This window comes from Manis javanica, chromosome 11 (assembly GCF_040802235.1).
Source record: "Manis javanica isolate MJ-LG chromosome 11, MJ_LKY, whole genome shotgun sequence".
Classification (NCBI taxonomy): domain Eukaryota; kingdom Metazoa; phylum Chordata; class Mammalia; order Pholidota; family Manidae; genus Manis; species Manis javanica.
This window is the reverse complement of record NC_133166.1, coordinates 80,819,912-80,845,100: the sequence shown is the minus strand read 5'-3', so window position 1 is coordinate 80,845,100 and position 25,189 is coordinate 80,819,912. Positions and strand designations below refer to the sequence as shown.

At 38.3% G+C, this 25,189-nt stretch overlaps 1 protein-coding gene across 2 annotated transcripts in view; it reads left to right on the top strand.

The window, feature by feature from the left end:
- The window catches only part of FMN2 (formin 2), a 321,858-nt gene that overhangs the window by 98,975 nt on the left and 197,694 nt on the right, over positions 1–25,189 (top strand). Inside the window, exons 5-6 of one of the 2 annotated variants that reach the window (XM_073216758.1) lie at positions 526–2,162; positions 4,199–4,343. In XM_073216758.1, the coding sequence (XP_073072859.1) occupies positions 526–2,162; positions 4,199–4,343 (1,782 nt within the window). The remainder of the gene's footprint in view (positions 1–525; positions 2,163–4,198; positions 4,344–25,189) is intronic. The other variant, XM_073216759.1, reaches the window with a different exon arrangement.

Here is a 25,189-nt window from a genome sequence, read left to right as displayed (position 1 = left end):
AATATTGAAATTATGGTAAACATAATATACATGGTATGACACATGTGCATGATTTATGTGCACATGCCCATATGGATATCAAAAATATTTCACATAATCTTATTGGAGACTACTGATTTACCTTTAAAAGCTTAGGATCTAAAATATCTAGGGAACATCCTAGTAGTAAATGTTATTCATCAGGGAAGAGAGAAAGCTATCTTGGAAATAAACTGGTGTGTGATTCCAAGATTTCTTCCTTATTCTCAGTGGACTACTTCTTGTCATTGATGATCTCATTCAAATATTAGGCAAACAAGGGCATTAGGAATTTATGGTAATGTGTTTAAAGCACTTTGAAGTCCAAGGGTGGAAATGAGGGGACACAAAAGAGTATCTAGTGGACTCCATAATGAAAGATCTTTCTGGAAGTATTATAACACCCACATATTTTGCTTAATTTTGTTAGTTCTTTTATTCCTTACTGTATTATAATATTTTAAATCTTTTTTATATTTAACTATGTCTGCCTTTGTTGCCCCTCAGGAAGTTTTCGATATGAAATCTGAGGGGCAGGCAACCGTCATTCAGCAGCTGGAACAGACCATTGAGGATCTGAGGACCAAAATAGCTGAACTAGAGCGGCAGTGCCCTGCCGTGGACATGGAGGTGGCCAGCAGCCATCATGGGGTTCAGAACGGAGTGACGCCCTTAGAAGATATCTGTCTTGAAGCTCTCAGGTTAGGAGAAAAGGATGTACGGCATCCAAGGATTTTACAAGCGAAGTCGATCCAGACATCCCCGACAGGAGAGGGCGGGCTGCCCACACTGCTGTCCGAGAGTGCACTTCCACCAGGTGCCCCGGGTCCCCCATGCCCACCTGGGGCTGGGAGTGGGCACTCAGCTGTGCCATCCTCACCTTCTGGACCTCAGACAAAATTCTGCTCAGAGATTTCTTTGATTGTGTCTCAACGGAGAATATCAGTCCAGTTGGACGCACATCAGTGCAGTCAGCCTCCAACCCCTGCGTCCCTTCCATGTTTTGAGGGCCAAGGACAGGCCAGCCAAGGACAGGCTGGGCCACAGCCTTCCCCACCTTCTCTTCATCCTGAGTCTGAGCCCAGCCATGAACACTCTGTTTTCTCCTTTGAAAACAGCCATAACATCTCACCCTCACTGCCCCTGCCTTGCACAGAGTCCTCCAGCTCCATGCCTGGCCTGGGCATGGTGACTCCCTCCACTCCCCCTCTTCCTGCTCTGCCCGGTACAACAGGCTTCCCACCTCCCCCTCTGCCTGGTACAGAGATGCTGCCACCCCCTCCCCCGCCTTTGCCTGGGGAAGGAATACCTCCACCCCCGCCTCTCCCTGGAGTGGGAATACCCCCTCCTCCCCCTCTTCCTGGAGTGGGAATATCTCAAGCACCCCCTCTGCCAGGTGAGGGAATACCTCCTCCCCCTCCTCTCCCTGGAGTGGGAATACCCCCTCCTCCACCTCTTCCTGGAGTGGGAATACCCCCTCCCCCCCCTCTTCCTGGAGTGGGAATATCTCCAGCACCCCCTCTGCCAGGTCAGGGAATCCCCCCTCCCCCTCCTCTCCCTGGAGTGGGAATACCTCCTCCCCCACCTCTTCCTGGAGTGGGAATACCCCCTCCCCCACCCCTCCCCGGAGTGGGAATACCCCCTCCCCCACCCCTCCCTGGAGTGGGAATACCCCCTCCCCCACCTCTCCCTGGAGTGGGAATACCTCCTCCCCCACCTCTCCCTGGAGTGGGAATACCTCCTTCCTCACCTCTCCCTGGAGTGGGAATACCCCCTCCCCCACCTCTGCCAGGTGAAGGAATACCTCCTCCCCCTCCTCTGCCTGGAGTTGGGATTCCCCCACCTCCTCCTTTGCCAGGTATGGGGATTCCACCTGCTCCAGCTTCCCCTCCCCCTCCTGGAACAGGCATTCCCCCACCACCACCACCCCCTCTGCTTCCTGGATCAGGCCCTCCACTCACCCTGCAAACTGGGAGTAGCACTTTACCAACACCTCAAGTGTGTGGATTTCTTCCTCCTCCGTTGCCAACTGGCTTGTTTGGATTAGGGATGCATCAGGACAAAGGGAGTAGGAAGCAGCCAATAGAGCCCTGTCGGCCAATGAAGCCTCTGTATTGGACCAGAATTCAGCTGCACAGTAAAAGGTAACATGAACGGGAGCTAATTGTTGTAGTTTGTAAATATGAAGGAAGCATTTTCTTTTACAACTCTTGGGAAAATTATGATTTAATATATTTGTAAGTACTGCTCTGAAACTTGTCTGTAGATGTTTATATCACTGTTTAGTGAAGCAGTCTTTTTTTTTTAATCATTAGAGTTTTCTGTGGAAGTATCAAAGAGAAAAAACAAATAACACATATGTATCAGCATATACGATATATGTCTATATAGTCAGTGAGCCATAGAGGGATATATTTTCTTACACATGGTCTGTTGCCTAGCTGGAGAATCTCACTCTGACAAATAGCTTATAAATGTAAATCAAATCCTTAGATAAATGATTCCTAAGGATGCTTTTTTGCATCCTTTTGAAGGCACAGTCTTGTTTTACTATTTCATTTTGTTAGCAGCGGTCATTCCAGAAAGGTGTTCCATAAAAATATCCATCCCCACATCCCATGTGTGAAATAATTTAGTTTTGAGAATTTCTATAATTGTACTTCTATAGATGATTAATGACACAGTGGTAAGTTATAAAATCATAGTTGGGAATGTTATTTATAAAAGAATGCCTCCTACCAGTTACACTGCTGGTGGTGACATACGTAGGCCTCAGCTTCCATTCCCAGGTCCCCGGGCTAGCACTGTGATGCATGGTACATGCAGAAAACATGTGCCTGAACTTCCTTGGTCCCTTGTTCTGGCTTTTCATGATTCTTTGATTTTTTTGTATCATGTGACATGCATTTAGAAATAGGATATTTACTAAGCTCAGTCTTAATTTTTTATTAATTTTCTCTTCACTGAATCATATCAGGGGATACGAATCAATATATTTTGGTGACTTCTAACTTTGTAGCTCATTCTCAGTAGTTGTCATGTCACTAGTATGATGCTTCATTTCAAACCATGCCCCAAACTGATTTTATCCAGACATTATTTGAAGTCCTTTTGTTCTTTTTTCCTTTTTCCTTTTTTCCCCTTCCCTTCCCTTCCCTTCTCTTCCCTGCCTTCCCCCTCTCCTCCCTCCCCTCTCCTCCTCCCCTTCCACCCCTCCCCTCCCTCCCCTCTCCTCCCTCTCCTCTCCTGCTTCCCTCCATCCCCTCTCCTCCTCCCCTCTCCTCCTCCCCTTCCCTCCCCTCCCCTCCCTCCCCTCCCCTCCCTCCCCTCTCCTCCTCCCTTCCCCTCTCCCCCTCCCCTCTCCTGCTTCCCTCCCTCCCCTCTCCTCTTCCCCTCTCCTGCTTCCCTCCCTCCCCTCTCCTCCTCCCCTCTCCTCCTCCCCTCTCCTCCTCCCCTCTCCTCCTCCCCTTCCACCCCTCCCCTCCCTCCCCTCTCCTCCCTCCCCTCTCCTTCCTCCCCTCTCCTTCCTCCCCTCTCCTCCTCCCCTCCCTCCCCTCTCCCCCTCCCCTCCCTCCCCTCTCCTCCTTCCCTCCCTCCCTTCTCTTCCTTCCCTCCCTTCTCCTCCTTCCCTCCCTTCCCTCTCCTCCTTCCCCTCCAGATATTCCCTTTTCAGGTGGTATCACATGAATCTGCAGTGACTGTGTTCAGTTAGAGATGGGGGGAGGGAAGAGGTGGGCGAGGAGGACAGGGCCACCGTGTATCCTGGCGTGTTTCCTTTGCTAACAATGAGTAGTCCACAAAGCTGATGAGTCCAGTTGGGATTGTGAGCCAGCAAACATTTCCTGCCTTTGTAGCCCATCATGAGAGGGGTTTTTCTTTTTTAGGTTTTTATATAATGACTTGGTAACTAAGAATTCCTAGACATTATTTCTAGGCAAAGGTTTCATTCTATATTGAAGGTATTTTAACTTTTTCATTAAGTTGATAAAACAATTCGTGTCTTAAAGGAACACAGCATTCTTTCCTCCTTAGCACCCTCCTTTTCCCTCCTTCCATTCTTCCTGTCACCGGGCCCTCCACTTCTGCCCTTCTTTCTTTCCCTTCTTCCTTTCTGTGTCTGCTCACCGTATCTTGTAGTTTAGTTTGATGACACTTTCATGGGACTTTTGCTTAACTTTAGAGACTCCAGTGCTTCACTTATTTGGGAAAAAATTGAAGAGCCATCCATAGATTGTCATGAATTTGAGGAATTGTTTTCTAAAACTGCCGTAAAGGAGAGGAAGAAACCTATTTCTGACACCATTACAAAGACCAAGGCGAAACAAGTGAGTACTCATGTGTTTTCTGAAATAGGACAGTATTTTGGGCCAACGTGTGCACTTTCATTAGAGCAAAACATTAAGATCATTTTCAGGACTGTGTAACCTCCATAGTTCTTGAGCAGTTAGTAGAGGCTAGAATTTTAGAGCATGTGGTTAAGTAAGACTATCCCAAATAAAACAACAAATAATCATCTTTACCAAGATTAATGCTATTTTATTTGTCACCTTATGATTCTTATTTCCAAAATCTCAGCAATTGCTTATTTCCAGAATTTAGCTCTCTAGGAATAAATTGTCACTTGATTGAAATCCACCCAAGCACTGGTATGGGTGGAAAGAAAGATAAGAGTGAGTAAAGGAAAACAGGTGAGCATGAAGCCTAGTGTTAGTAACCGCTAATGTGTTTATATTTTGTTGGTTTGTAACTGAAGCGAATGCTTTTTAGAATACAGTAAGCAATCACACTGCCCAAGATATATGAAAGAAAATCTTGTATTCATTCTGTGTTAGATTCTTTGGTCTATCCTGCGACACCTGAGTTATAAAAGGAAAGAATAGCATATTTGGAGAAACGTGTCCAAACAGTATTTTCCAACTGATCCACCCAAAGGATGTGATCATGAAGTGATACTATAAATTTCTCAAGTGTGTCATTTGTTGATGCACTCCAGGTAGAAGGTATCACTGGTGTTGGTCTTTCACCTTGAAATGGGGGAGGTGGCTACATTTTTTTTAGCTCTTGCAGGGTTGGGGGAAAAGTGCATGAATTTGAGAAGAGGGTGGGCAGCTCAGTCTCGTGGGGCAGGGAGAGACAGAGAGATGGGGCCCGAAGTTCCCAGTGTTCTCCTGGCTGAGCCTCCCAAGATGAGTGGGGAAAAAGGGTGATATCTTGAATTTGCCTCTGACCTGGAAGTTGTAGCTGATGTGTGTTCCACGGTTGTTCTTCTTGACATTTATTTCAGGTTAGACAACTCCCCCCAGCTGGATGCTGCCAAATGCAGCCAGGAAGGAATGGATTTGAATGGGACAGCCAGACCCCTGCAACCTCTAACAGGGGCATGGGGGTAGGGGTAGGGAAGGCAGGCTTACCCAGGCATTTCTGTTAATCTGAGAATGATGCTAACCCAACTATTATGCAGTTGAGTTTTTTAGAACCATTTATCGTGTTAGCTGGTTCCTGGTGATCTCAGGTCAGGGCTGTGGTAAATTGGACAGTACCTAGCACATTGTAGTCACTGAATAAATATTTGTTCAACAAATTAACCAGCTGGCTGAGGGAGGAGGGCTTTATAAATATCAATGACTATATCCAGTAATGATTAAAAATCAGAAAATCACTCGTCTCTTAATAGTAATCATTGTGGCTGAGGTGACAGTGTTAAGAGGAATAAAGGTAAATGGAAAACCACATGTTCTTTGGCAGAGGTAAGTATTTATAAACTCTTTCCCACAGTATGTCTGCATATAGCACATTGAGGCTGAGTCATTGTCTCTCTTCTCATGGACTGTATCAGAGATGGGAAGGCTGGGCAAGGACCGTGAGCCAGGAATACATACGTTGAGGACAGCGAGGCAGCCAGGATTGTCACTTGAAAAATGGGTAGATGTGCCATGAGATTTCTCTTGTCCAGGGATGAAATACTCAGAAAAGCAAACCATGGCCTCTCCACCTTCCATCACTACATTTTTCTGTTAAGGGAACACAGATAAGAAAGATGCCTCATAGGTTGCCTGAGACTATAGGGTTCATGATTTATTTTACATAGGATTCAGTTTTTATCTTACGGAAGTAACATGTCTAAATCATTGAAACTTCAAATTCAGCTAGTTGGCATGAGATGGCCTGTACTCTCTGCATGTGAACAGTGCATTGAGCATCAGCTCGGCATGGCCACCATTCTCTGTAATTGAGACATCTCATAAATTGTGGGTTAGAGTCTTTGCCAATATGTTGTAATTCACACTTATTGATGGTGACGCTACTGTTGACCTTCAGCTCCAAATAGGTTTAATGGAATAGTCTCCATTATGAGTCTTGATAAGCCTGTTCCACATCTCCTTGGCCTGAGTTTTGGTATTAAGCTCTGCATTTCAAGTCTGTTTCTGGAGGGATGAAGTATTTTTTCTATACGTTGGAGAGAGGAAAGTCTGTCTCAAAGTGATATATTGCTGAAGAAACATAGTTTTATTTAACTTCATTGTATTTGGAAGAAAAAATCTATCCATTTCATCTACTTGAGAAATTTAAAGATTTGTTTAAGGAAAAATGTATGTTCAGGATGCATACAAATAGTTCCCCTTTTTATGGGAAATGTATACTGATTGTATGTGCAGACATTTTGGTACCTCATGATTCATGTCCTGGGAAATTAATAGCCTTTAATGCTGTGGCATATGTTTATGGAGGTATTTCAAGCAATTCTTCTTATATACAATGGAAGCTAGAAGTTCTGTTTTTCTTTAAATATTTAAAAATAGCCAAATAATTTTTCTGTGATCTGTCTCCTTGAAAGTGAGAGTGTGGTCAAATGCACTAGTATTTAATGCAGTGGCGGTGCTGTTTTTACTCTTTCGAAAGAGATATTTTCAGTGTAATAGTAGAAGATTCCTTAGCTGGGCACATTGCCGTTTGGCTTAAGGAGAAAAAGAGTTATTCTTTGTGCATCTAGACTAGTAGTAATGATGAATATCTTGCATTTCTAAATCCTTTTTCCTCCAAAAAACCCCTAAGACAAAGCATTTCATTTTTTTTTTATGAAACAGGAACATACATTTAAGCTCTGCATGATTTCTTAGTTTATTCTTACTTATTTTGAAGTATTAAAAAACATATGAAGGAGATTAGCTGAGAAGGCATATGGCAGTTTATCAGACTATATGATTTGGCCCAGTGTTCCTTAACTGAGTAAGTGCGACACTTATACATCAGAATGAAACATCAGCTTGCTAACTTAACAACAATAACCCTGTCTCTTAAGGAATCAGGAGGAAAGTAGAAAAAACAATTTTGTATGCGGTCCATGTTTAAATACCTACACACTTGCTCTAGAACTAGTAAACATTTAGCCCGATCAATCACCAGGGTAATTCAGTGATTATTAACTTTGGTAATGATGCTAAGTCACCTCATTTTCTTTTATGTTCCAATAAAGATTATGTTTAACCCGAGTTTACCCAGAAGCAGGAAAATAAATTTACTTTGGAATGATTTTGATAGTAAGAATTGCCCCAGAAAGAAGTTCCTGGTTAGTCCTGTCTCACTTAAGGTTATAAGCAAATATATTTTGGTAAACAGAATAGCAGTAGTTGTAGATATAGTAGCAGTAGCAATAGCAATAGGAATAATAATGGTAATTATGATGGGAACAATAATATTGACCATGGCATCCACAAACCATATTGTACTTTACTGACCACATGCCAGTCATTGTTTTTAGGATTCTGCTTATATTATTATTGTTTAATCCTCATAATCCTATGAGGTTGACACTATTATCACCAGTATATGGTACAGGGAACTGAGGTATAGAGGGATTAAATAGTGTTTCCAGGCTAGTGAGGGGCAAGGCTTGGGTTCAAACTCCAGCCATCTGTCTCCAAACTCTGTGCTCTTCATCATTTTGTCACAAATATGGATGTGAAATATTTCATATGTGTTTAAGTATAGTATTTTATTTATATGGACACCAGAATATGTGTATTTTAAAAGAATTTGAATTTATATTGACTTTCATATACACTCAATATTAAAATAACTATAGTTGCCCTGTCGAAATTGTGTGCAGAGATACTTTTAAAGCTTTTTCCATATTCTAACTGATTTTGACAAGTACATGAACTATGATGCCATCAAACATGACATTTGCGCAGTTAAATAGAAGTTTATCTGAGTGATGTGAACTTTAGACACATAAGCTTCAGTAAGCAGTAAAAATGAGAACCATTTACTGTGTGGCATGTAACTCGTGGTTGGAGGTGGACAGCCACCGTGGTTAGACCTCACCAAATGTCAAGTTGATGGGAATTTTGATTCACCCCATGACACAAAAGGGAACCACCTCTGTAAAATGTGCCCTAAGTAAATAACATCTAATCTTTCTTGAAAGGTCTGTAAAGGAACATGCTACCCATAATGTAAATTTGTACACAGAGGTTAACAGGAGTGAATAAGAAGAATCTGTGTTATTTTTAAAAGAATAATTTGACATTTGTATAACCATTTAATGCAACACAAATGAATCTCTTCCAGGGTTTCTTCTGTTCTATTTATCAGATTAAAATGCTCTGCCCAGAGAGTGGGGGAGAAAAAAAACTCATGACAGTTAAATATTTTTTGGGCTTTAGCCTCTGGAAATATGATTAGAAAAATAGATAGTTAAATCTGCTACTTATTATGAGAGGAGGTAATAAAAAGATTTGTTAGAATTCCCGTTTAGTACAGACATTTGGTATCCTGTTCAATCTTTCCATTGTGCTTGCTGACCTAACCTCTGAAAAGCCTTTTTTTGTGTGTTGCAAATACTCGTAGTAACAATGGGAAAAGAAGCATTCATTATTCAAGGGTTTCTATATGGGAGTGTATAATATAATGCCTTTAAGCATTCTTACATGAAGTAGTAATTGTCATTAAAAGACTTCTTACTATGTTGGGGGATTGGGAAAAATGTGTGTGCTATACTTCAAATATTGTCTACTACTGTAATATTGATTGTTCTGGAAAGGAACAAGAGGTATGGATTAGTGAATCTCTGCTTCACATTTATTTGGTGTAAATATTTGTTTTTAGATTAAAGATGTTTTATCATAATCAGTGGTTATTTTAGTGTTCTCTGGGTGATAGGCTGAATGGTAATCTGAGCAGTAGACGTCTAGTTTTTTTGTATTGGTGTTAATTTTTCCTGTTGTAGATGGGAAGGGTATGTTTTGGTTGATTTGGGCCATTATTTTAGTCTAAGATGTAAAATAATGTCTGAAACGCCAAATATCTTATAATAAGACAATTCAAGATTTGTTTTGGGGATACATAATAAACATTTGGTACTTTGTAACTTTTAACATAACATCTGTTTTTAATAGAATACATTCCTATTGCAAGCCTTAAAAATGTATTTACATAGAAAACCACATCAAAATACAAAGCTATAATTAGACAAACATAGGTTTTGTGGAATCTGGGTTTGTTTTAGATGTTGAAAGATTTATTACTTTCTTGAAGATGCTATTCCTATAACTATTTGTAGAGCATACCCAATCAATTCAAAGAATGCAACAATAATAGCCTCTATTTTTTATTTTCTTTCAGCCAAAAAATTGTTTTTATACTTCCAAGTAAAAAAAAAAAACACACACACAAAATAACCCAATACCTAACAGCATAATAGAAAGGAAATATAATTAGGTGAATGATCCTTGACCTTGCTGGATTATGTATTAGGAATATTGTTTGATTAAATGCACATTGGAATTTAATACGATGCTGATTCTTTTGGACTTTTTATTCATATACTATGATGACATTAAGATTCTGTTGGGTTAGATGTATAAGAAAGGGGTATCTTATATTTGATGGCTGGAATATGCTATTTATCATGATTCATAGGCACTGAAGAAAGGGTTGTTTGGAACATTCATTTAAGATTCATTGCCTTATTGTAATTATCTATGAAAGCTAACACTCATCCTTGTAAAAGTAAAGAAAGCTTTTTGGTCATTTACAGAGTCTGAATTCTGTTTGGAGGAGATGATAGAAAAGTGTTTTCTTGCTACTGCTAATAGAGAATGGAGCAGCTACTGCAGACAGCCCTGGAAAACTAGAGGGGATGCACTGATTCCTCTGTGTGGTATCCGTTTCTTGAGCTGATGGGAGCAGGGTTTATCTACTTCATCCCAGAGCAGAGCAAAGAAGAAGCTGCTATACCAGTAGAGCATAGACACTCTCTGGGGGAGCTAATTTATTATGTAACAATCCATGAGAGACAGTATTAAACTTGAATTATTCTTCATGTTCTGTGCTGTGCATTAAAGACAGTAAGTGCTGCAGAGCAGGAGTTTAATAGAGCATGTCAGCTGGACTTAGGGTGAGGCTGTGTGGCGATGAGACTTGATATAGGCCTTGAAGAATCCACTTCCTTTAGATATGTAGAGAGGATTAAGGGATGAGCAAAGATTTCCATACACCTCATTTAAACCCTAGTAAGTTGGTCAATGTTACAGCAGCCTCCTCCTTTGTATGAGAAACTCCTGTCTGAGCGTCTCAGGAATGTGAATGTATACTGTGGAAGTTCACCTCCCATAGCTGAATGTGATTCCTTCCATCTCATCCTCCTAGCAAAAGTCTTTATAGGTTTGTCTTATTAGACATAACAGTGAGAATCAAATTAGGTAATTAGACCTGAAGTTGATTTTGAGGTCTTGGGACTACACAGTGAAATGTGTGTTTTTTAACCATGGACAGCAATAGGACGTTGAGTTATCCCAGGGCAAAGGAGAATTTTATTTCTGATTTGACTTACATAGTTACAGTTAATGATAGCTTCTACCTTTTGCCTATAGGAAGGGATGCTGGTGACATTAGTCTAATGGCTTACAGTGTATTTCAGTGTGACCTAAGCTGAAAAATGGTTTCTATTTTTTGAGGACATAAATTTAAGACTTAGAAGAAAAATGAATATTCTTATTTATGTCTCTATTTTTTCATTTAAAACTTTTTTAATTTAAACAAATATAACTTTATGTTTCTTTCCCAAAGCCATGTTCATAAAAATGGTTTCTAACATTTCTGCTCTTTTTGGTTAAATGTTAATATGTGAATTTAAAAAATCACTTAATTGGTAACAGAAACTATCTGAACTCTTATTTTACTAACTTGATTGGAGGGCCTTCAAGATTCACAGAGCAAGGAGTTTAGTAGGTCCTTTTTCCAGCAAGACAATTAACTTTGAAAATTATAATAAAAATGCACATCTGAAGTCTCTGGAAATTGTCCTAAGGGCATACAGGAAATGGAGGAACAATCCTTCAGGAAAATCTACTAAAACTCGGTAAGAGCAGTGAGAGTCTGTGAGATTTGAGCCACAGCCTGCTCCATTATCAGCTGCCCCAACTCTGGAATTCTGTGGAATCTCTACTCCAGGCATGTGCAGCCTAGGCAGAGGTCTCTTTCCCTGCAGCCTGATCTATGGCTACAGTTTTACCTTAAGAGAGGCAGGATGCTGGCATTTCTAATTTCCCCAGCCCTGTGTTGTAGAAGCTGTAGTCCAGGCAGCCATGGAGAACTATGGAAAGAAGCCGTTGAGAAGGGCCCTCCAGAGGTCATGGAGCCTATGTAAATCAATAGACTATGTAACCTGAAGAACAGAGAGAGGAGTGAAAAAATAACAGAACCTCAGAAAAATGTGGGACATCATTAAGTGACCAACAGATATAAAATGCATCACAAGGAGAAGAGTAAAAGAAAGGTGTAGAAAAAGTATTCAAGGATGTGATAGCTAAAACCCCAAATTTGATGAGAAACTAGTACATTTAAGTTCAGAGAACTTCAAATAGGTAAAACACAAGAGATCCACACCCTGATATATCATCAAAATATTGAAGGTAAAGATAAAATCTTGAAAGCAGTAAGGGAAAAACAACTCATCACATACGAGGAAATCCCAAGAAGAATAGCTGACTTGCCAGAATTAATGGAGGCCAGAAGGCAGTGGGATGACATATTCTAAGTGCTAAAAGTGAAAGTGATCATCCAAAACCTTTTATCTAGAAAAGCAATTTTTCATAAATAGAGGCGAAGTCAAGACATTCTCAGATAAACATAAACTGAGAGAATTTGTTCTTAGCATATTGCCTTTCAGAAATACTGCAGGAATTTCTTCAGGCTGAGAGTAAATGACACCAGGTAGTAATTTGTAGTTGTATACACACACAAAAAAATACACTGATAAGCATAATTTTTATCTTCTGAAAAGTAATATAATTGCATACTTCTCCTTTATTCTTTTGCTTGATTTTAAAAACAGCTGCACAAAACAATATGTATATTGTTGAGCCTGTAACTTACAGCAATGTAATATATTTGAGAAAAACAGTACAAAGAAGGCTGATAGAAAGCTCTATGGGAGTAAGGAAGTGACAACAGATGGTAATTCAAATCTACAGAAGAAATGAAGAGAACAAAAATAAAAAATAATATGGCAAACTGTATAAATACGTTTTTCTTCTTCCCTCTCTCAACTTCTTTAAAAGATGTAAATTTATATAAACTAATAGTTTGTATCATAATCACACACACACACTATTGTAATAGCACAAAAAATGGGAAGTAAATGGAGATATACTGGAATAAAACATATTTCTGGAATTAAGTCAGTATAAATCAATATAAATCTGAAGTATTGGGTCACAATAATTATATTAACTGTGATTGGGTTAAATAATCCACTCAAAAGGCAGACACTGTCAGATAGCATTAAAAAAATTCCAGGTATATATTATATTATAAGAGATACACTTTTTTATTCAAAGATATAAGTAGGTTGGAAGTAAAAAGAGCAACATTAAACAACCATAAAAGAACTGGAGTAGCTATACTAATAGGAAAAAAAAGTCTTAAAAATGTTATGAGAGATAAAGAGGAATATTTTATAATAGCAAAAGGGTCAGTCTACCAGGAAGACATAATAATTATAACACATATGTACTGAACAACAGTATTCCTAAGTATATGAAGAAACAACAACTGACAAAATTAAAGGAAGAAATCAACAATATTTGGAGATGTTAGTAGCCCACTTTTAATAATGGATAGAAGTTAAGCAGAAGATCAACAAGGAAATAGAAGACTTGAACAACAGTGTAAACAAACTAGACATACAGATATTTTCTAGGATGGACCATATATGCTGGGCCACAGTACAAGCTTTAATAAATTAGAGGAGATGGAAGCCTTAATAAATCTTAAACTATTGAAAAAGTGTTTTCAGATCAAAATGGAATTAGAAGTAACAATGAAATTTGGGAGAATTTGAAGATAACAAATGTTGTAAAGAAGAAACAAGAAAAATTGGGAAATACTTGGAAATGAATATACATGAAATCACAACATACTAAAAGTTATGGTTTGCAGCTAAAGCAGTGCTTAGAGAAATTTACAGCTATAAATGCCTAGCTTAAAAAAGACAAAAAATTAAAATTAATGACCTAACCTTTCTCCTTAAGAAAGTGAAAAGAAAGAGCAAACTAAACCCAAAGCAAATAGAAAGAAGGAAATAATAAACACAAGAGTGGAAATAAATGAAAGGAAGGATAGGGAAACCATAGAGAAAATCAACTAAGCCAAAAGTTGGTTCTTTTTTTAACAAAACTGACAAACCTGACCAAGAAAAAAAGGAAGAGTCCAGCTACTTAAATCAGCAACAAAAGAAGGGACATCATTACTGAACTTACAGAAATAAAAATGGATGATATGGAGTACTATGCATAATTGTAGAAAAGCACATTAGATAATTCAGGTTAAATGAACAAAATCTTAGAAAAACTCACTCAAGAAGACATAGAACATTTGAATAGGTCTATAGGAAATAAAGAGACTTACTTAGCAATAAAAAAACTACCCACAAAGAAAATTCCAGTCCCAGATGGCTTCACTGGCTGAATTCCACCAAACACTCAAAGAAGAATTACCACTGATCATAAACTCCTACAAAAAATAAGAGGGAATATGGCCCATCTCATTCTGTGAGACTACCCTACTGCAAAATCAGACAAACTCATCATAAGAAAAGTATAGAGCCAGATCCTTTATAAAAATAAACACAGAAATCCTCATTAGATATAATCAAACCAAATGTAGCAACATATAAAAAGGATCATACATCATTGCTAATTGGAATTTGTTCCAGGAATGCAAAGTTTCACATCTGAATATGAACTAATATAAGATATAAGATCAATAAAATAAAGGACAGAAGTCAAATGAACATCTCAATAGATGCAGAAAGAGTATTTCACAAAATTACATACTCTTTCATGATGAAAACTCAACAAACTGGGAATAGAAGGGCACTTCTACAACCTGATAGAGATCATCTATGAAAACCCCACAGCTCACAACAAGGACTAAATGCTTTTCCCCTAAGATCAGGAAGAAGATAAGGATGTCAATTCTTATCAATTCTGTTTAACAGTATGCTGGAGGTTCTAGTCAAGATAACTAGACAAGAAAAAAATTAATAAATGGCATCCACACTGGAATGGAAGAAGTAAAACTCTTTGCAGATGACATGATCTTGCATATTGAAGATCCTAGGGAATCCACCCTAAAAAAGGTTAGAACTAATAAAGGAATTCAGTGAGGTTGCATAATATATTGATACAGAAAAGTCAGATATATTTATAGACAATAGCAGTAAACATTGTGAAGATGTAGTGAAGATGTAAAACCAATTTGTTTTACAGGAGCATCAAAAAAAAGTAAAATACTTCAGTATAAATTTAACAAAAGAAGTGCAAGACTTATATATTAAAAACTAGAAAACATTGCCGAAGGAAGTTAAGGAAGATCTAAATAAATGGAAAATGCCATGTTCATAGGTGGGAAGACTTCATATTGTTAAGAGAGCATTACCAAATTGACCAGTAGATGAAACAATACCTACTAATATCCCAACTGCCTTATTTTTTTTCCAGAAATTGATAAGCTGATCTTGAAAATTCATACACAAATGCAAGGGACCCAGAATGATCAAAATAATCCAGAACAATAACAAAGTTAAAGGACTCACACTTCCTGATTTCAAAGTTATTACAAAGACAGTAATTAAGACATTGTGGTCCTGGCATATGGATAGACACTGGTCAATGAAATAGAACTAAGAGTCCAGAAATAAGTCCTTTCATTTCTAATTTATTGATTCTTGACAGTGGTGCCAAACCATTTCAAGGGCAAAGGAGAAGTCTTCTCAACAAATGTTGCTGAGACAACTGGATATCACATGTAAATAAATAAATAAATGAATGAGGTTGAAGCTCTGCTTCATACTATGAACAAGAATTAACTCAAAATGGATCATACACTTAAATGTAAGAGCTAAATCTATGAGTCAGAAGAAGACATAGTAAATTTCATGAGGGAGTGGTTTCTTAGATATGAGTCCAAACCAGAGGTTCCAAAAGAAAAAAATACATAAATTGTACAATATCAAGATGAACAGTATTTGTGTTGCAAGCAATACTATCAAGAAAATTAAAAAATGATCCACAAAATAGGAGAAAATTTTGCAAATCATATTGGATAAAGGGTTAGTATCCTGAATATATAAACTTTCCAACTCAGCAACAAACAGAACAGTCTGAATGAAAACTGGGCCAAGGATGTGAATAGCCATTTCTCCAAAGAAGATATGCCACTGGCCAATAGACACATGAAAGTCTGCCTGACATCACAGGCATTTGGGAAATGAAAATTGAACTACAATGTAATACCACTTCACGTGTGCTAGAATGGCTATGATCAAAAAGAAAGACAGTAACAGTGTGAAGAGAAAGTGGAGAAATTGGAGATGTGATGTACTTCTGGTGGGAATGTGAAAATAGTGCAGCCATTTGGATTTCAATAAGAATTCACATCTTAATCTGTTTATTCACGTATTTACCAGTAACATTCTATTTTTTCATAACAGAAAGTAAATATTTTCCTGGTATCTCTAGTTACCCACTGAATAATCATGATGTCAGACTAATTTTCTGGATAAGTAATATTTTTTCAAGCTCAAAAAGCATGGAAGATAAATTTTTTCCCCTTAACTGTATTGCCCAAAGTGTAAGCTATTTTTAACTGAAAGCACAATACAATTTTACAGGCAAGAGTTTATTAACCTCTGAAGGAGAAGTTTGTATCTCTTCTTTTTGCTTTTGATAAAGAGACTAAAGATATATGGACTGTGATTTTTCTCTTTAGGAGCATGAGCCCTGGGAATATAATTAAAACCCCTTTAGAAAACCCACTGGCCTTCAGTGAATGCTCTTGGACAGTCATCAGAGCCCACCAGAGGATAGATTTGCTGTGTGGATGAAGATTATGTCTGCTGTTAGTTTGACTTTGACCATAAACTGGTTTATTGCCTGCTTCAATGAAAGCTTTGAAGAATTTGTCTTCCAATTTCTCATGTATGAAAGAAGATTGAATGCACAATCTAAGGACCTCTGTTTTTAACTTGTTGAACAGATACACACAGCAGAGGAGATGTGCATTATTGAACCTAAGTTTAGAGAGCAGTCCCTCTCTCCCTCCCTCCCTCCCTCCCTCCCTCCCTCCCTCTCTCCCTCTCTCCATCCTTTCTTGTCTCTCCTGCCATGCAGTGATACTCTCCTGGGAACTGGCATCTCTTATACACAGGGTACAGACTAAAAACTGTTGATCTCTTGGGGACACAGTGACTGTTTTAGCGCTAAGTATAGTACAAAATAACTTTATAAAGTACTTTTCTATATAAAGTTGTTGTTTTTACTTGTGGCCCCTTTACCAAGGTTTTGTGGACTTTATAATCAATTACTGTTATATGTAAAGCTTTTCATAATTAGGATGGAATGTCTCATGCTTTTTTCTAGTGCCAAAACAATGAAATTAGCATGTTCTTCAAGCACCACCAGAAACTAGCAGTGAGATTCACTTTATGTCAAGACTGACTTGAAGCTGCGTGCTTTTTAAATTATCAGCCTTTCTTTACTGGCAAAGGGCTCCATAAAAATTGCCTTTGAGTCCATCTTCATCCTTTAAGTTGGCAAGGAGAGACAAAGTGCCATTTTTTTTGTGTGTGTGTGAAAGTTAGTTGCAGTGTTCTCCTGGCCATGCCATACAACACTGGCTGTTGTTTTTGTAAGTAAAGACTTTTGTATTACACTAATGCCAGCTTCCTTTTGCATATTGTCAGAGCAAGTAGGTAGAGAGGACTCATAATCCCAAAACAAAATAAAAACTCTCATTAGACTGTTTTTGCATTCCATATTAAGTCTTCCAAAAAATAAAATAATACCGAGCAGCCAAATACAAGACCCAAACAAATTTCTCTTTTTAAAAATATTAGAAATAGTTCCCCCTTTTCTACTAGGTATGGATAAAGCTTGGTCTTATTTAAAAATCTGATCATGAATGAAATGCACATGGAAAAAACAATCAAATGGCAAGGTGGTTTCAGTTTATTCCGCATGTTTTGGTGGTACAAAAATTAAGCGGGAAGGGAACAGGTGTTAATGTTAAATATACACTTCAACAACGAATTGTCCTATTGGCTAATTTAGAATAGTATATCTAACTAGGAGGAGAACACAGTTCCTGTACAGAGATGTGAAGGCATGGAAGTTTGACACCCTGAGATGTTTAATCCAGAGTGGTATCTAAGAGGCTGGAGTGGCTACAGTGATGATTTGAAATAATAAGTAGATTTTGAACTGATTTGAGGGTTTGCATTTCCAAACTTAGAAATAGTGCTTTGAGATATTTTTCTACCTAAACAGAGTAAAGCCCTGCATGAGGTGGTTCTCTTGAATGTTAGGCAGCAGATGACTTCCCGGATCAGAAGCAGTGGGTAGGAGTAAGTCCTCTTGTCATATTTATTAGGTCTTTATTATTTTCTCCCTTTTAGAAATTGCCCCTGTTCTCCAAAGCATTTCTAGGTGCTTTTTGAACTCCTGTATCTCAGTGCTTGGTTTCCTGCTGGTAACATGGCCCTAACGTGTCTCCACTTTTCCAGGAAACATGGTGGCCTATCTGCTGTATTTAGGAGGACCCTAACATTTATGTGACCAAGTGGTTTCCATTTGCTCATTCTTTTGCCTAATTTGAAATCATGTGATGCTGTGGAATGAAAAACCTTCTTTAAGAATGTTTTTCATATACTTATAAGCTTCTTTTTAGCCAGACCATGTCAGTTTCTAATGTTCCTAAGAGGAATGAGCACAGCTATCTTAACCGACTTAAAATTTCACATGGTTTGAAAGTCTGCGCTCTGCTGTATTCCATGTTGAGATATACGTAGCATTTCATGTACCAACTGATGTTGCATGCGGGATCATAGAAAGGATTTTTAACACATGACTCAGACCAAATAGTAATTTGTTGTTTGTTTTTAGCTTGTTGTCTTTTTTTCTTAATCCAACTTCATAAGTCATGTTTGCCATTCTTGAGGTTACTAATATGGTTTCACAGATTTCACAGCCCTTTTTAAACAACCATACCATTCCTCCCTTATAAAAGTCTACTATGCGTTTTTTTCCCACTGGGCCACCCAGGACTATGTTGAATCTGTCATTGTCATCACTGCCTCTCTTACTCATCTTACTGTGGTTTTACTGTTTCTCATGTTTATTTTATCTTTTCTGTATATTTACTTAGACCAGTATTGTATTTTTGAAATGTAATCTGTTGTAAACTTTCAGTGATGAATGTATTGCTCATGCTTTTTAAAATTCATTCATAGGCACTTAATAAACTCAATAAGCTCAGTAGAAAAGCACTGAGTATGGGTCTATCTTCTTTTTAAGTTTCTTCCTCAAAGCATATGAAAGTATCTCTCTTGCTAAGATGATTTATTTTTTTTTGTAAGTACACAGAAGTTATTAGACGGATTTAACATAGTGTCTTTATGAAGACTCATGCAAAGGGCGGTAGAAAAATTGACATTTGAAAAGATGTTACTTATGCTGAAAATGTCAATAATCTTAGAGGGAGCAGGACCCAGACTCCCTTACTAAATCGGGTTAAACCAGACTATTCTGTCTCTCCTCTTTATTTCGTGCAAAGAACCAGAAGGGTTGGGTCTTCTCAAATGTTACACAGCCATCTCCTTCCACCTTGACGAGCTCCGTGGGCCATTCCAGTCACCTGGAAACTTTGGAAATGGGTTCCTGACAACTACTGTGGTTAACTTCTGCTGACAGTCTGTACATGTCATAGTTTCTGTAGTGTCTGGGGCAGAACATGAACCAGCCTTTCAGATGGAATGAAGAAGAGATGTGAGTAGGGACAGAATCGCTACAGTGCGTGAGCTCATTTTTTTCCCCCTGGATCCTTTTAGTTGATAAGGTATTTCTAAACTGATTGATAGCTGTGATAATCATTCCCTTTCACCCATTCCAGTCTATACTTTAACCCATAGTATCCACTGGTTCTTCTAGGGGAACACAGGGGGGAAAAAAGGCAGGAAAAATTCGAACAAGTATTGAATTTCTTTTGCTTTCACACCCTCCTCAGGTGATCCTCCTCCCTCTCCCCTCACCGTGGGTCTCCCCTTCTTCCCGATGACCCGTGAAAAGAGGAGAAAAAGGTGGGGAAATTTTACACACCAGGCAGAACTTCTGTCAGAGAAGGTGTCCAGGGTGTAGAGCTCTTCAGAAAAGGGAAGAGGAGGGGAGGGCGGCCTTGGAAGGGTGAGTGCACGGAGCGCGGTATGTGAAGGAGCCACTTGTGTCTCTTTAAGCCCCGATACAGTCTGAGTTTGCGCGTCTGTTTCTTTTCTGCCACAAAAAGATGTGTCATGCTTGTCGTGATTGTGATATTGGAGAATAATCACAGAACGTCTGCTTTAGGAGACGTGTAAAAACTTTCTGTTGTGATGAAAAATATATGTGTATATAAGCCTCTCCACAGATTAGTTATAATTAGAAAATTGTGTTGAGTTAGATGAGGATAATTCCTGTATTCCCTGTCATCCTCCAGAGGAAACAAGGGATTATTCTGTTCTTTACTAGCTAGCTTCCTGACCTTATTTCCCCAGTCATGTTTTTGTCAAACCAATTACACAAACTCAAATCATTCTCTTTCCTGCCTCCACTTTAGTTACTAGTTTTCTGGTTTCCAGTTCAAAAATTGGAAAGGGAGAAAAAGAAAGTCTGAGAAGTTGCAATAAGTCAGGAATGAGTCCTTAGTGTCCTAGGGTATCTCCGTATACAACAGCCTGGATATCATCCTTGCATGATTAAATTAAATGTGTTTTAGGCAAGATGTAAATCTGAGACTAAGTTGAAGAACATTTGTAAAATTGCTGCCTCATTTGCTTTCCTTTTAAAAGCTTCTTTTCATTTAGATCAGCTGTTGATTTGTTAAATGTATTATCTTGCATCAGTGAACCTCAGGTTTCCTGTCTTCAGTGGTAGAAATAAACTGACCTCTGAGAATAAGGGTCCATCTCTACTCTCCTGCTCGCCACTGCCCGCCCTCCCTCCACCACCCTGCCCCAATATCAAATTGGAAATGGAAGAAACCATTCCACTCAGAGAGTCTGGTAACTGGTTCATTAGTTATTCCTGGTTATTCGTATATTCTCTTTAAGTTTCTAAAATTTTCTAATACTTTAGGTAATCCATGTCTATTATGTTAGGTGTGAGGTCATTCCCCTCCCCTCTTGGGAGCCTGTTTTTGGTACAGAATTAGCTTGTGCTTGTTGTACGGTGGCTACAAGGGATGTGGGCTCATGATTCATGCTCAAGCCTATTCTGTTCATGAGTGATGTGTGAAAGTGAGGAAGAAGATTCTGTTGAGAGAGCAGCGTTGGTGTGGGCCTTCAGTTCCTTGAATTCACTTAATTCCATTGGTAGAAGAGTGACTTGCTTTTAAGTAATTACCTGAAAATGGATTTTTCTCTCCTCTCATTAACACCATATATTCTCTTTGGATGGAAGGTTTTTATTTCAGGGGATCTCCCCAGGCCTTTAACTGCATCCTCCAGGCCCTTACAACTAAGATACTGCGTTGCATGGGCCCATTACCAAGCTTAGGGTTGCTATATTTCCAAATTATTAGGCTTGGAGAAGGCCTAGAAATTAAACTGCTATAGGGGGTGATTCCAGGCGTTTCTGTTTCCTCTGGTTTGCTACCTTGGGCTTATTTAGCTTTTCATGGAGGTGCCTTTAGAAAGTTGGAAGATGTGGCAGCCCTTTCATGTCTTCAGCAAATTTACTATTGCTTTCCGTAAGAATACCTGAGAGTAGGAGGAATGTGAACTTTGAAACAAGTGGGACCAGTCATGGAAGTGGATAGGATTTGGGTACTGGGTTCTGTTTCTACCTCTTGTCTCATAAAATGAAAAAAATGATGTGAAGGCTGGGGTGACAATTTTGTGTTTGTGAGAGTTAATCCATCCATTTACATGCTGCTGATGGTCTCTGTTGATGGCTCTTGAGCAGATAATTCACAGGTATATTCAGATGAGTTTCCACCAACTTAGAACATGTTCAGGTAGTTTTTACAAGAGATACTGCTGTTCAGGTCAGTCTTGGCTCAGCTATGCACATCAGCTGCTGGTGCCCCTAGCTCACCCATTTGTACAGACAGTGTGATTTTATGCATCTGGGTATTGCCTATTATCAGTTTCCTGCTCCAAGTAAGTGTTGGGCATTTTATTTTTTGCTGTGCATTTTTAGTATCTTTCCCTTTTCTGTATTTTTAGAAATAGACTAATTAAATACCCTGGTTAGCCTTTTTATCTTGGGATGGAATCACTTCTAGAGTGAGGCACATGGTTTCGCCACAAGATTGACTCATTGTGTAGTGACATAAGAGAATTTCATAAAGTTAGATAACCAGAGATTTCATGTGATATTAATTCATCCCATGACTATTTATTGAATCCTAATTGTGTGCTAAGCACCAAGCTTTGTACTTCAGTCCTGTGGGTTAGAATAGGGAGACTGCAGAATGAGACTGAGCTCCAAGTTGAGTAGAATTCCAGAAAACACTTGAGTCTCTTCGCCTTCTTGTTTCCAACTAAAGTCAAGAGAGTAATGCTGAGCTGGGAGAAGCAAACTTTCATAATCCTAAATGGTATCTGATTCTGAAACTGTTTCATTTGACTTGTGAATTAATCTTTTAAAAAAGATTATTTACTTCTTTATTATTTTGATCTAAGTTTGTTTGTCTATGAATATGTAATCCACAGATTCTGGAAGTGAAGCAACATTAACTGGCTGGAAAAATCCAACCCAGAGATAAACATTTGCCAGCAGTACTTTCTAAGGGTGCTTGTATGTTTAATCATTCACAGTTACTTTCAATTAAACATTTTTGTGCAGCTATCTATAGTGTTAACATGATCTAGCTATCTATTAGAAATGTGTTCAATAGTTACATTTATGGACACTTGAAATATATCTAACCATGTGTTCCTATATCCACTGCCTCTAAATGCTCAGTCAGTGGTCATGGGTAAAGGAATTAAAACTTACTTGTTGTATATCTAACTTAATGTATCTGTTCTTCATGTGTGTGTTTCTACAGACATGGTGTTGGACACCATTGTCATGTGTAACCGCTTTTCAAAACACTTAACTGATTTAGAGGCTCCTGGGTGACTTTTTTTAATCTTGTGACTTTCTTCTAACATATTTAATAACTTTATGACAACTTGTTTGTAAATCTTTGAGAAAATTACTGAAAATTTTGAAGTTTTATTTATTCCTATTAGTTTACCAAAGTTCCAAACAAGGATAACTACCTTGGAAAACTGGTAGTAAGTACTAAGGTTCAATACATATACACCCTGTATATGTTTTGCCTCTATGTGTGTATAGTCAAGAGAAATGAGTTTATACATCCATGAAAATACATACAAAGACTGCGTATATTAGCACTATTTGTAATAGCTCTAAACAGAAAGCCTTCCAAATACCCATCAATTTTAGAATGGAAGAATACATGGTGGTATGACTACACAGTGGACTAGTATAGAACAATGAAAGACAACAATCTTCAGTGATACTCAGTAACATTGATAGATTTCATGGACAAAAGCCAATTTAAACAGCATGTTTCCATTTACATGGTGTTTGAGGACAGGCAAGAGTAATCTGTGGCAATAGAAGTCAGAATGGGACTTTTGGAGGAAGTACTGATAGGAACTATGTATAAATGGAGCTTTCAGGGATGCTGATAATGTTTTATATAGTATCTGAGTGAGGATTGCAAGAGTATATACATATGCAAAAACTAATTGAATTATTTTCTTGAGTTTTGTTTACTTTGGTTATAATTCCTTTTATTGAAGTATTGTTGATATGCAATCTTATATTGGTTTCAAGTATATAACACAGTGGTTCAACAGTTAACCATATTAAATCCTCACCCCTTCTAGTGCAGTTATTATCTGTCAATGTAGGAAGATGTTACAGAATCACTGGCTATATTCTCCATGTACTACCATCCACATGACCAAGTTATATTATGATTGAGAATTTTTATATACTTTTATCCCCCACACTCTCCCCATCTACCCACCCCAGCTCCTCCCCTATGGTACAATTTGGTTATAATTCAACAACAGTATTTTTTTAAAAAGTTTTAAACAGTAGCCACCTTTAGAACTATTTATTGAACAGCAAAGCATGAACCTGCAGCTTTGGGGCAAGCAAGTTTAAGATGTCTTCAGGGATAAGAATAATGAAGGCTTTTATTGCTGTGAATTAGAATGTGGCAATTCTTTTGTACAGTATGATAAGTTTCTTTAAGTGAAATTGTTAAAGATAGGAAAAATGCTAAACATAAAACCCCTGAAAATGGAACCATCAGAAAGGAAGCTATTGGTCTGTAAAGACTTAAAAAGCACATATTGAAACTTTTATTCTCTAAAAATGAGCATCATAAATTAGCTCACTGACAAGTCAATGTTTATCTCTTTTTACTTCCAAACTCTAGGAGGTTTTTGGAAAACCAGCCAGTTGGCTTAGTCAGTATGTCATTTCTAAAAATAAAGGGTGTAGATTTGCAAGAAAGCTGGAAATGTGTTCCTCCATAGGGTGAAGTCAAATGCAGTTTTTACCCTTGTATCTTCACAGTGCTAGAAACACTGATTCTCAGTGGATAGAGTCAGAAAAGGTTTTGTCTCTATGGAAGGGCCAGAAAGTAACGTCAACACTCACGGCTAATGGCAGGAGAAGCAGAGGCCATGAACTGGATACCCACCCATTTACTGAATAATTAGAAGTTTACTATATGCAGTGAGATTTCATAAACTTAGGCTAGGTCATCCTTCATTTCCTGAATATTTAAGTTCTTCCTTATGACACTTTTACTCTAAATTCATCTCTCATATGTTGTTGTAACTGTAAAGGAAGGGAAACTATTTTGGGTTTTGCTTTTCGTATTTCTTTTGAAGTTGGGTAATACATAAGGGAGAATATCCAGACGGGTTTCAGTCTAAAGTTTGCATTTTAGGTTTGTTTGAAGAATAAATGTATTCTCTTTATGTTTTGTCTGTCCTTAATCCAGTGTGATAATGCAGGACACTGAGGAATAGTGGGGAGATGAGGCACAGTATTTGAATTCCTGGGCAAAAACTTGTTCTCCGTGTGGAAGGGTAGAGGTGGGCAGAAGAGAGGCTCAGAGGGCAAACTTGTGCCAGACTGCTGGGCTCGCACCCGGCTCCACCACTTTACTGGATGTGTGACCTTGAGCTGTCTCTTGAGCTGTATCATGTGCGATATTTACCTAGCTTACAAGATGGGTCACATTTACCCCATCTATGGTTGCCTCTTCTCTCCCAGGGAGATCTTAGGATGCAGGCTACTGAGAAGAATAAATGTGAAAATGCTCTCAACATATTATTGATTCATGGATCAATAATATGAAGCCTTTTATTATTATGTACCAAGTAATGTTATCTCAAGACATAGTTGCCGTAAGATAATAATGATAAATGTGAAAATGCTCTCAACAAGAGCCTTTTATTCATTTGGGGTTGTCAGTAATCTTATTTTATCTTTACTGTATCTTTTATTTGTATAATTAATATCACCCATGATAATACTGAAATATGAGGTGAGATGCTGATGTCCATATTCTGTAGACACACTTGATATCCAAATAT